Below are 12,533 nucleotides of genomic sequence, written 5' to 3' on the forward strand. Positions count from 1 at the left end.
TATATATATATATATATATATATATATATATATATAATATATATATATATCATTATAATATATAATTATAATGTAATTTCTGTTGTGGTTTGTGGGTTGAAATGGAGTTTGTAATCAACACCAGTAGAAACATGTTGTAAGGAGGGAGGGGGGGAGGGGTGCTTTTGGTGAATATAAACGTCAGTACAATTTTACATCTTGATAAGCCTTACACTTAGGATTGTCTGTTTATTTATATCAACCATAAAACAGCCAGGTGACCAAATAACAAACAAGTTGTTCAAAGTTCCCATAATGCACTGAAATATATGACACCAGGTAAAAGATACAATAGAACATGACATAAATACTGTATTTTCTTATTTACAGTCAATGTTTTTTTTTTTTGGTTTGTTTCAGCATGCTCTTAACTATGATCGTCCATTATAATTACACTCAACACATGGCTGCTTTTTAATGTTTCCTTTTCACAAAATTGCAGGATAGTTTTTTTCTAACTTTTTTTTTTAGCAAGGCAGCTTAATAATGGCCTTTACGATTCTCTTGTACTCGTTTCGGAAGTTCTTGTTCAGAACCCCGTACACAACAGCATTGAGACAACTGTTGAAGTAAGCCATGAAGTAGCTGACAGTGAAAAGCCACTCTGGGATGACGAGGCCCAGACCTGGGTTCAGGGCCACCGACAGCCCGATGAAATTGAGTGGTGCCCAACACACGGCGAACAGCACGAAAACCACAAACATTGTCAGGAAGTTCCGGATGTCGTGGGGCTTGATTTTGAGGCGGTTGTCTGGCTTGACGCGTCGCCTCACCTGGATGACCAGAATCCAGATCTGCAGGTAGCAGTAAGTCACGATGCTGAATGGCAGGATGAAGTGGACCACCACCACGATGATTGTGTAGAGTGAGCTGATGGACTGCGCGAAGGTGCAGGAGTAGACGCGGGGGTCATACTGCAGGGACTCTACGAACCAGTTCGGCATGATGGCCAGGATGGTGAGGACCCACACCAGGATGACGTAGCAGATGGTGTTCTTGTTAGAGAAGAGCTTGTTGTACTTGAGGCTGTGGCAGATGTAGCAGTAGCGGTTGATGGCGATGCCTGTGATGTTGAAGATGGAGCCAATAACGCTCAGCCCCATCAGGAAACCGCTGATCTGACAGTGGATGTAGCCCAGGCTCCAGCCGTCACGGAAAATGGCAGAGAGAACCAAAGGGTACGGATAAATGGCTACCACCAGGTCTGCTACAGCCAGACTAACCACAAAGGCATGTCCTGCAGGGATATCAAAGATGCAGCAGATTAGAAGACCGCCTTTCAAACAAATGTAAAGCAGACAAGGTTTCGAGAGTTAATCATACTCTTAATGAGCTGCGCGGAACACCGGAGGGTTAATTTAACACACACATAATAATTATGTATTCATTTTTTAAACAAAAAATGAAAGAATTATACAATTGCTGCACAGTGCCTCAGTGAAATTACATAACAGGTCAGCACTGTAATCAGCTTAATGATTTGGAAAGAGAAAGTGATGAGAAACAGCACTTGACATGAAGTTATTTCCCCATTCTCAATTTCACACATGGCAGGAGCAGCAGAGATGTGCTGCACTTGCAACGTGCTTCAAGCTAAATATGTATTATATAACCATATACTGTCAAGACTTATAGGGTTGGTTTGGACTCTTCAGTTATGTACATGTAAAATTCTTGTGCTTTACAATAACTGCTTCATTATAGTTTTCTTTGCTACTCTGTCTTTATTTCTAATGTATTTTCGTCACATTAAAACACTCTAAATGTGCTAGAGAGCTATTCTCGTTTGCATGTTATTAAAGACCATTTAGAGACCCCCATTTTAAGTTAGCTGGACACAGCCCTCTTATTAGAGAACTCAATCAGGCCATGTTCCTGCTCAGTAGTGTTATTTTATAGTTACGAAAACCATTCTTATTTTACATCAAATAAAACTCCGGCAGCAGCATTGAGATAAAACACAACTTGAAATACCAGAGAAAAGAGCATTGCAATAATCAATCCTAGATGTTATAAAAGGCTCCATCAGTTTCTCTGCAAAGAGAACATCTTAGTTCAGCAACATTTCTTAAATGAAAAAAAGACACGCTAGCTGCATTCCTGATGTGGCTCGAATGAAAGATTTGTATAAAAAATGACACCCAAATTTCTCATTTCACCCTTCAGCTCAGAGGAGAAACTACCAAATGTGAAATCAGATGGATTCACATTATTTAGTTGATTCTGTAATCCCAAAAGCATCATACCTATTTTATCTGAATTTTTTGGCAGCCATTGCTTAATGTCAGCAAGACAGATAGTCGGAATATTTTCAGCTTAAATCAATATAATCAGCATAACAATTAAATGCTGTATCACATTTTTTATGTTAGCTTTTGTCCGACTTTGGCTGGGTTATCTGATTGGCTATGTCAAGACGTCACTCAAAATGAGCTAATTTCCCCCGACAAGGTGGCTAAGGGGCGTCAGGAGCTGGGCTGTGTTCGCAGCTTGAATCGACAAGAAGCGGCAATCCTCTGACAGTACTGCCTGATTGCACTCAAGCTGGGAAGCTAACACCTTTCACATTGTACAGAACTAGGGCAGTTGTAAAGACCTATTAAACAGATCAGCCTATGGTGCATCCTTTCTGTTCATTGAAATATACAGCACAGCTGCTGTACGTGTTCAGCTTTTCTGGGAGGCAACTATATAGTTGTCTGTTCTGGATGATGTAGCAGTGGATTACAATAGAACTTCAGAGTCATGAACACCATGGGAATGGGGGCTGTACCTAACTCTGAAATGGTCTTTTATCACGGTTTTAATGACTGTGTACACCTGTTATCAACACCTTTCATCTGGTGAATAATACAAGGACCCAACTTAGTAATGCAATATTCATATTATTATAGTTTGAAAGGCTTTAAATTGTACAAAATAACATAACATTGAAATTTAACGTATCAAATTTAATGTCAATGAAAAATGTGGGTTAAGATAGTACCTATTTTAATTTTATTTTAAACCAAAAGAATAGTTTCTTCAGTTGTTCCTTGACTCCCAACTCCTTTGTCTTGGGGGGGGGGGGGGGGGGGGGGGGGGGGGGGGGTACACGACACCCTAAACTTTGTTTAAAACTACAGTAAAATGTTCCTAGTAAAATGGGCCCAACTTGCTTTGAAATCTGCCTCACCTTTGTCTGGATACATTTGTTTGTAGTAGTGTCCTTCTTCATAAGAGTGCCTATCTGGTTGCCTATCTGGCTATCTGGTTGCACTGGAGTCTGTGTGGTCTAGTGGTTAAAGAAACAGGCTTGTATCTAGGTCAAATCCCAGTTAAGACACTGACTTGTTATGTGACCCCAAGCAAGTCACTTAACCTTCTTATGCTCTATCTTTTGGGTGAGACGTTGTAAGTGACTCTGCAGCTTATACATAGTTCATACACCATAGTATCGTATCTTGTAAAGCGTTTTGTGATGGTGGTCCACTATGAAAGGTGATGTATAAAAATAAAGATTATATTTGTGCAAACTGTGGAGTGATTGCATACTTTTGGATAAAGGTCAGGCGTTGGGTAGACTGGTCAGTTTGCAAGTTTGGTGTTCGTACAGCTGAGATTCTATTGTACTGTAATTATATTCCATGATGCTACTCAATCAAACTTCCAGACATAATGTTAGGAAAATGACGCATATCCTTTTTAATATTATTAGGATCATTACTGTGTTTAAAATACAGGTTGTTCATCATTGAAAAGGTGTGCTGTATAGTGTGTTAAAGTGTTCTATATTGTATGCAATCATGTTTTTGTTTTATATACTACACAGTAGTATATAAGCCACCTATGTGAACAAACATGCCAAAAAAAAGAAGCATGATGTTAAATGGTACCAAAATGTCAAGACCTGCTCTTTTAGGAATAAATTCACACAGACTGAAAGGTAAAGAAACAAAGGCTTATTAAAAAACACAGACATAAAGATAATACCTTGGAAATACAGCTGTAGAATCTGTGTAAAGTCCTCTGGCATCTGCACGTTCCAGTGGGACTGTTATTAATCTGATAATGTGAAACTTGTCAGCACACCTCAGTGTTCGCTGGGCAGGAATGTGCACCTACATTTACAAAGTTTTTTCACACTTACAAATCTGAGACCCATCAAACCCATGGCTGTGACTTTGCTATCCGAGGTCAGGCAGAGGTTAATGTATCTCCACGAACCATTGTCTTTAACATTTTGATCCATGTGACAGGGTTGTGGTGTCTTTGTTTATACTGGCATCTCATCGTTACCTCATGTGTTTCTTTGCAGACAGAAAAAAAGGATTATTGGTTGACTGCCCAATTAAAACCTTTTTTTTTTATTTTCTCTGTTTTACATTGTCAGAATTGCTGTAAAGACAGGAGGATTGTTAATTGCAATTTACCAAAAATTGGTAAGATCTTTTTCAGAGGTACCTGCACAGGAGCTATAGCCATTTGCTGTTAACTATTTGAAAAGGCCATCACACGTCAATTGTTTTTGTTGTCTCTCCTTTTGTTTAGCTTTCAGAGGAACTAATGACTGACCGATTACAGAGATGATATAAATGGAACTTGAGAGAACAAAGCACATGCTATCTTTATGGAAAGGTGGCATCACTGAGGTATTTTAGTGGGTACAGTCAGCTACGGTTTTACCATAGTGCACAGCATATACAGCTATGGCCAAAAGTTTTGCATCGTCCTATAGAATTAACAGATTTTGCTTAATGTTTAAATTGTTAACATATTGAGTTACATACCACTTTGTAGTTTTACATATACTTAACAAAAAACTGACAAATTGAAAAATGTGACATTTCAAAATCTAACATGAAATACTGTACTACTATTATGGCTTCCGGTAGACTTTTGCTGTTCAATGAAATATTGAAATTATGTTATATAGTTGTTGGGGTTTTTTTTGTTTTTTTGTTTTTTTTAATCTCAACCCTAAGAAAATTCTAAGTGATGCAAAACTTTTATCCATAGACGTACACTGTACCCAGTCTTGGGAAAGCTAGCAATGAGATGCATGATGACAATGAAATTTTCTTATTGTTGTTTATACTGTAGAGAGCGGAGCTGTCCAGCCTTTTCTGCTAAAAGAATCATACTCATACTAGGTATGAGATAGTCCTTAAAAAGACACCCAAAGAGGGTGCTCTAGAGGCTGGCTATGTAGTAGCAGCTACACAGATACATCACATCTTCAGTCATGTTCTGCTGAAGCTGTGGTGTTAGTGCACATCAACATGCTGCCTTTGTTATTGCACCTGCTTCTGCATATGACTACAGGCTACCTCTGCAGTCTTTCTGAACCCATTAACACCCTTAAAGGGGATACTTCAAAAGATCTGTATTGTGGAGCTTCATATAGGACTCAAGAGACTGTACATCAATGGAAGTTAGGGATTCCAGGCAGTGTCTCAGGATTCTCGCTAAACCCTGTCACCCCTTATCAGAGCATCAAACAAAGGCAAGGCGGATTAATACACTATCCTTTCATCTCTGGGGGCTTGGAGTTCCTATCACGAATACTGTACAGTATACAGCACATGAGTGTGTGGTCATTTTAACTCTTTCACTTTCACTCAGTCCTCAGAGGGCAACGTGTTGTTCTACATCAGTGGATTTGCATTACAAATGTGTAATGACTGGGGCAGTTCATCAAATGACTATCCAGATTTGCTGCTTGTAAAAATAAATAATACAGAAAAGTATTTCTTTAAGTCTGGAACTACTTTAGGTATACATTTTCAGCTGGCTAATTACATGGGTTAAACTAAGTGTAGAACTAAGATGTACAATTGCGCACTAAAAGGAAGCAAAAAAAAAGTTGTTTTTACCTGCTTTCCTGAGTTTCTTGTTCCGGAAGACCGAGATTATCACCATCAGATTGCCTAACATGTCTACCACGATGGTTGTGATAAGAACCGTAGCCAGCAAAGTTACCACCCAGGGAATCCGGAGTCCACTCGCGTCCTGATATCCAGAAGAAATTGTGCGAAGAAATGTATATATTTGTTTTTCTTTGCTGGTTTGCACTGGGTTTATAAACAGTCCGGGATATGTAGATCTACACACCACCGTCTCCTCTTCTCTTTTTAATCAAACAAATGTAGTTCATTGCCAGGAATTGTTATATTCTAACAGAATTACAGTTCAGTGTTTGTAAACTGTATTATGAAATAATATACCCCATAATTATAAATACTTCTAACCAACTAAAAACACGTGTTTCAGTAAATGTCATATTTCATAATTTAAAACAACTCTTTTAAATCATTTGGATTGGTGTGAATAGTCTGATAGTTTTAAAAAAAAACGTTTGTTGTTTTGTGTTGTTTTTTAACAACATGTTTTACGTTTGTCCTGTATTTGACAAAGGCAATGGACATGCTGCTGCGACTAGTATTAGTAAGGATAATAATGATAGCAATCACTCTGGTTGATTTTCCCCTTTAGAATGCACTCGGTGCAGTCTATGGATTACCGTTCTCAAAGCACTCATGATCTGAATTATTTTCTCTCCTATTAGTCAGTAAGTAACCTGTTCTGACACGGAAAGGCTCAGCAAGTTTAATATCACTTTACCACCGTGGTTTGGATCCATGCCCACATGCATGTGACCAGATATGGTTTCAATCGGATTTGACTTTTTAATTCCCCTTTTAAATACACAAGAACAATGGATTTATGTTGATACAGGCGTCAACAGTTATCTGTTGAAAGATCGTTTGCTGTATTGGTACAGATCCAGTATTTGTAGGGGACAGAAGGACAGCGTCATTAAGATGCAGCATCTCTATTCCAGGGGTGTTCTCGTTTACAGCTGTGGCCAAAGATTTTGCATCATCTAGAATATTAGGATTAAATAAATAAATAAATCGAACATATATGAACATAATTTATATATTTTATTTAACATCAAGTAATCAAATAAACTACAAAATGATATCGCAAAGGTCTATCAGAAGCCATAACAGTGGTACAGTATTTCATCTTAAATTTCGAAATGTCACTTTTTTTTCATTTTATGTGGAAAAATACAAAAGTATGTAATTGAATATGTTAACGTAACATTATTCAGCAGGTTTCATTCCACTTTAGCGAAATGAATTAATTATATAGGGTGATGCAAAACTTGTGGCATCAGCTGCACATTATCTAGAAACGATGTTGCAACTTCCAAAAACATCTGTGTCACATTTGAGAATAACTACAAATTAACATGGAGGTTTAAATGGGACAATTGCAATATTTGAATCTGTTTGAGTACTGATTATACTGCTATAAACCTATTGCTACATTATGGATCCACTGGCACCTACCAATAACTGTTCCTGACATTGTTTAAATTACAAACGTTTTTCTTTGCAGGAGTATCTCATTGAAAATCAAATTGCAACTATGCAATTCTAGCTGATGCAAAACTTTTGGCGGTAGATGTGCAATGATTCTCCCCGTGGCTGGAAATGTTTCAAGTGCATGGGGATCAAACCTAACACAGTTCCAAGCAACTGCCCTTAGTGGCTGTGGTGGCTGCTGACGAAGGTCATTTCCAGCCATGTGGTTTGCTTTGACCCAATGCATTATTAATCAGGCATCTAAGAGGGTGCTTTCACCCTGTTCTCTCTGCCTGCTGCTCTACTGCTGCAAGTGTTCTGCCAACTCTACAGTTCTAGAATGGATACACTGGATTCACACCTCAATCGAGTACTGACATCGTGGCTTGTCAGGAACACTCTCACTGAACATTTAATGTCCACCCCATTAATGTTTATGAGGGGTTAACGTTTTACCCTCGATGTTGTGAGCTGGCCTTACCATGCCATTCCTTCCTTGTGCGCGAGGACACAGGACACATCTAAAAAGTTGTAGACCAGTATGTAAGGGTAACTGATCTAGCTCAGATGAGTAGGACTAAAAAAAGAAAAGCCCATGTCAGATATAAGCACAGTCTAGAACATGACTGGTTTAGCGGTTTCGCCAATGCAATCCCTGTCAGGTACTGTGTGATGTAGAAAAACTCCAGTTTCCTGGTCAGTATGTGTCAAAAGATTTGCTCTGTGATAGAGAAACTGACCTGAAAATAGAATGATATCGATCTTTCAACACACTTGGTATACAAGCAAGACAACAGTAAGTAAACTGAAACTGAATAAAAGCAATTGCGTATGGGAAAACCAATTAACAGGTGAAACAATAGCATACTGTACATTTTAGCTTCTTTGTTTAGCAGGTAAAATAAACATCCTAATGCATTCCCTTCACTTTGAAAACATTTTGATGCAAATTGCATTTTCATTGGAAGTACATATTTGCTAAGCATTCATTTCAATGTAAATGACTAAATGATCATACGATTTTTAAAGTTGGCACAAATTGTATGCAATGCACATGCATAAAAAATACACTTGATTATCTGACGAGACTAGGTAGTACGGTGTATTGTATTGAAGCATGGCCCCAAGCATGCAGCAGGCAAGATACTATGAAGAGGTTCTGTATAAGGGTAATTCACAAATGCATTATTTTCCCTTTTTTTTGTTTATATTAACTAGTCAGGAACACAAAATAAACGTTAATCAGCATGTTAGCAAACAGGTTCTTAAATGTAAATAAACAAAACAATTGCTGAAAAAGCGTGACCGCTCGAGAAGACCGCGTCCAGGAGATCGCGTCGAAGACAGCTTGTGCTTTCATCGGTGTGATGAAATACTCAGTTTCTTTCACATAAGCTGTCCTGGTAACACAGTGCGCAGCCAAAGTTAAAATCCAGAACTATTAAAAATCAATGGACTCAAAACAACAAGGAAATCGTCTTCAGCGGGGTGTGTGCGCTCAGAGCCTTTGGGTGTAATACAATATACTGGTATGTTTACAGTTTCTAAATAGATTATTAATCGTACACATAGTACAGTATGTGGGTGGGGAGGGGACCGGGTGCCAATGGTGCCCCTGGCATGAAACTCATTGCATTAAATGTTACAGATAGTCTGGTTTGGGTGGTTCTGGCAGCGACTAAAACAATGCTGTTGGCTTACTTGATTAATTCCTCGGGCTAGTCCGAGTTACACTTCAAAAGCAATTGTGTCAAGACCAGTTCTGTCACATGTTGAATATTCTTCCTTGTGAACAGTTCATCATTAGCTATAAAACATTAAACATATTCTCTCAGCAGGATTTTTCCAATAGATATGTTTAATGTAATGATGGACATATGTTTTACTATAATCCAATGAAATAAAGTAAAAGTATGTATATATTGGAGCGAGCGGGGGCTGTGCTCTGCTACTGCAACAGGACAATGTGTTTACAGGGTTATGCAATGCTCTATGGTCCAGAGCCCAGTTAGTTAGTTAGTTCATCAGATATGTGTTCGTCAAAACGCGTTAGTAAAATACTATTCTGATAATGCAAGAATAAAGTTTGTTTTATTAACATCTGCTACGGATCTGGATGATGGGAGTTGCTTATATACACTATATGTTAAGTGGAAATGCGCATGAAAAGGGGAACTAAAACGGTCAGCAAAGTAATTTGTGAGATCTTCAAACATTTTCTTCATGCTTACTATTCATTTAATGCAAAAATACATATACGTATGCATCAGGTCTGACATGAGCTTCTCGGTGGATGGAGTTTGTGTGTGCAAGCAATTAATTTACTTTCCCTAAAGATGTCCCCTGCTGAGTGTAGCTCCGAGCTCAGTGAACTGTGGGGCGTGAAACAGTCCCGAACAGCTAATACATCCCTGGGAAAGACAACGGGGATAGCACGTTGACTGCGGCCCTGTGATAGCAAGAGTGTGAGAGAATAAAAGTACATTTCCTGCAATAAAGCATATCCTGTTACTGTAGCCTGGAGGACAGAGACACGCCCAGCTTGCAGGTGTGAGCAGGTGACGATCTTCAGATGGCACTGCGGTATTTTATCCGCTTGCTGCGCTGTGAGACTAGACACATGCGGAACACCTTTCCGGCATTCTGACCCCAGTTTGGTGAAGACTGCGCAGTACAGTAGACCTAAACATCAACAATCAATGTTGGAACCACCATGCCAGATATTATTATTATCTGTGTTCAAATGCCAATATATGTCTGTTAAACGCCACGTGTGGTGCTTGCATATTTAATACTTCGATTCTGGCAGCAATATTGTTTCAATCTTCGCCTTCTGTGAGTCTGAATGAAGTTCATGACATAAATATTCATACTGTTGCACTAAAACAACCCAGGTGAGCGCCAAGCAAAATTGATTCAATGCGTATACGTACTTTGACGGTTTTGTGAATTTAAAGTTGCTTTGTCGGCCTCTGGTGGAACTAATCTGCATCGACAGGGTCCCTGCAGCAAAACAACACTGCTGTGGCTTGTAGTAAAAAAAAAACTAAGTAGACTTTATATATATGTATATATATATATATATATATATATATATATATATATATATTATATATATATATATATATATATATATATATATATATATATAAATCATACAGTTCTCTTAAAGAGAAACAAAAATGTAAACATGGGAAACCCATATTAAGATAGAAACACAATAAAACATTTTGCAAAAAAATCACCGTATAATCTCTTTTTTTTTATTAACAGTTGCTCCATCTCATGCTCCCAAGAAAAAAAAAAAAAATCTGGCCTGTCACAAAAGCGTCCAATTGAAATCTACAATGATTTTCTCTATATACTGTATCCATGGTACTTATTAGCAAGTAGCCATGCGTGGTTAGAATACCATGGTTAGAAATACAAGGTAGAAGGAAACATGAAAAGGCTTATTTTACCCCAGTGAGACACATTCAGTGCTCTAATTGATTCACTTTGACATCATGACATCACGTCTTTCAAGCATCAAGCAGCAGACATCGCAAATTCTATTTAGTTATAGTAAACCATTCGATAAAAATACAGAAAATATGTCATATTGGAAGCTCAGAAGTCATATTCTTAAATCTTAACGTGGGTTAAGATTGTCAATGGGCTCCATTTTTTGAAATCTTCTATTTTGCTGTTTGAGCATAAATTTTTTTGGGACTGACTTCTAAAAATATGGGCCCAGGAGCCTTACAAACTTTGATGTTAATAAATCATTCATTCAAAATGACTTTAAACAGCTTTTGTATTCAAACTCGATAATGTCAAATATTTCACGTTCAAAATTGCATGAAAGAAAAACAGATACATGTTTTCTGATTTCGTAAACAAAACTTTGATGGGAATAGAATCTTTTTCATATGACATAACCAAAATAAAATGCTTGCAGATTATGGAATCGTGAAATAACGAAGGAGCATAATAAATATTTAAGAGCTAAAAGGGCTCAGTTTATAAAAGTCAACATGTGTTTAGTTTGTTAACTTTTTACATCAAATTATTTCTTAACTACAAAAACAAGCAAATAAGATTAACACATACGCAGACCCTTAATCCAGAGAAACAGTACAAAAAACGACAACATGTAAAGACAATGCAAAGTGGCACATATTACAAACACGTCATTTTACTACGCCATGGCCTGCCATGTTCATACCAAGGGGAAAGAAACCTGGTACCATCTAAGAAATACAATGCAGCCAGTCCTTTCTTACTGCCTTTAAGCATACCACAAATCTATCATTCACAGCTCCAACCTGTATACCACTTAGACTCAGACAGATTGATAGGAGGCAATGGATGATAGTGTGCAGAGCTTTAGAACACTGATAGAGTGCAGATAAAGGACGGAACAGAACATCTCAGGGCTGCTGATACAAATCAGAGACTTATCTAGGCTATCGTACTCATTTAGAACATTTATAAAACAACGATACTGAAATACAAGACAGTCAGCACACGTATAGCCAACACAGAGATCTTAAAAACCTTTTTGTTTTGGGCAGGATGGATTGTATGAAGAAAGTTATCATAATCAGGAGTCCTGTTGGTGCCTCTATCACTGTTTCTTGTAAACAGGGCAATGAGTTTGTAGGATAAAACTCTATCGGGGGGCTCTTTGCTTGCTTGTGAATGAAAAGTGTGTCCCTTTGAACCACAAAAAGCTATCAGCTGTGTGGCTGAGCCTTCAGAAGATGAGGAAGAACTTGTCTTTTGGACTTCAGTGCCATGTGTCTTCAGTGCTTCTGTTTATTTAATGCAATCTTTAACCAGGAGTCAAGATTCTGGTTTACCCAAGGAAGGTGAGGGTTAAAACATGACCTCCTCACAGCTGCCGTAGTCGCTCTCCACCATGTCTGAGCCCTCGTAGCTGCGCGGTGTGCGCATGGGGGCCACGTTTTGTGGGGAGGTGCCACAGTCTGCATAGGAGGGCTGTGCCACGCTGAGGCGCATGCTGAGTCTACGGTAACCTGTCTCGGCTAGGTTGTCAAGCCCCTCGGAGAGCTCAGTGGGGTAGTAGCTGATGGCAGTGTACTCATTGGGGCAGTGGGGGGCCGCTAGGGAGAGCCCGTTGGGCCCCAGGAAGTC

The 12,533-nt window shown here is 38.5% G+C and overlaps 1 protein-coding gene across 1 annotated transcript; it reads right to left on the bottom strand.

Annotated features, from left to right (window-relative positions):
• Window positions 1-452: 452 nt before the first annotated feature.
• On the bottom strand, window positions 453-12,398 carry LOC121324878 (melatonin receptor type 1A-like). The gene is made up of 3 exons (XM_041267082.1): window positions 12,275-12,398; window positions 5,895-6,092; window positions 453-1,276 (listed from the first exon to the last, which is right to left on the bottom strand). Exons 1-3 carry the CDS (start codon window positions 12,396-12,398, stop codon window positions 507-509), a joined length of 1,092 nt encoding a protein of 363 aa, XP_041123016.1. The 3' UTR covers window positions 453-506.
• Window positions 12,399-12,533: the final 135 nt, after the last annotated feature.

Source organism: Polyodon spathula, chromosome 12, assembly GCF_017654505.1.
Source record: "Polyodon spathula isolate WHYD16114869_AA chromosome 12, ASM1765450v1, whole genome shotgun sequence".
In the NCBI taxonomy this organism is placed as follows: Eukaryota; Metazoa; Chordata; class Actinopteri; order Acipenseriformes; family Polyodontidae; genus Polyodon; species Polyodon spathula.

Excerpts from the sequence above, each read along its gene's own strand:
- LOC121324878 (XM_041267082.1), bottom strand. The coding sequence starts at position 12,398 with ATGCGCCTCAGCGTGGCACAGCCCTCCTATGCAGACTGTGGCACCTCC. Across the intron at positions 6,093-12,274 it reads GGAGAGCGACTACGGCAGCT|TGCAAACCAGCAAAGAAAAA; the intron begins GTGAGGAGGTCA and ends TTATAAACCCAG. Across the intron at positions 1,277-5,894 it reads CAAGAAACTCAGGAAAGCAG|GACATGCCTTTGTGGTTAGT; the intron begins GTAAAAACAACT and ends ATATCCCTGCAG.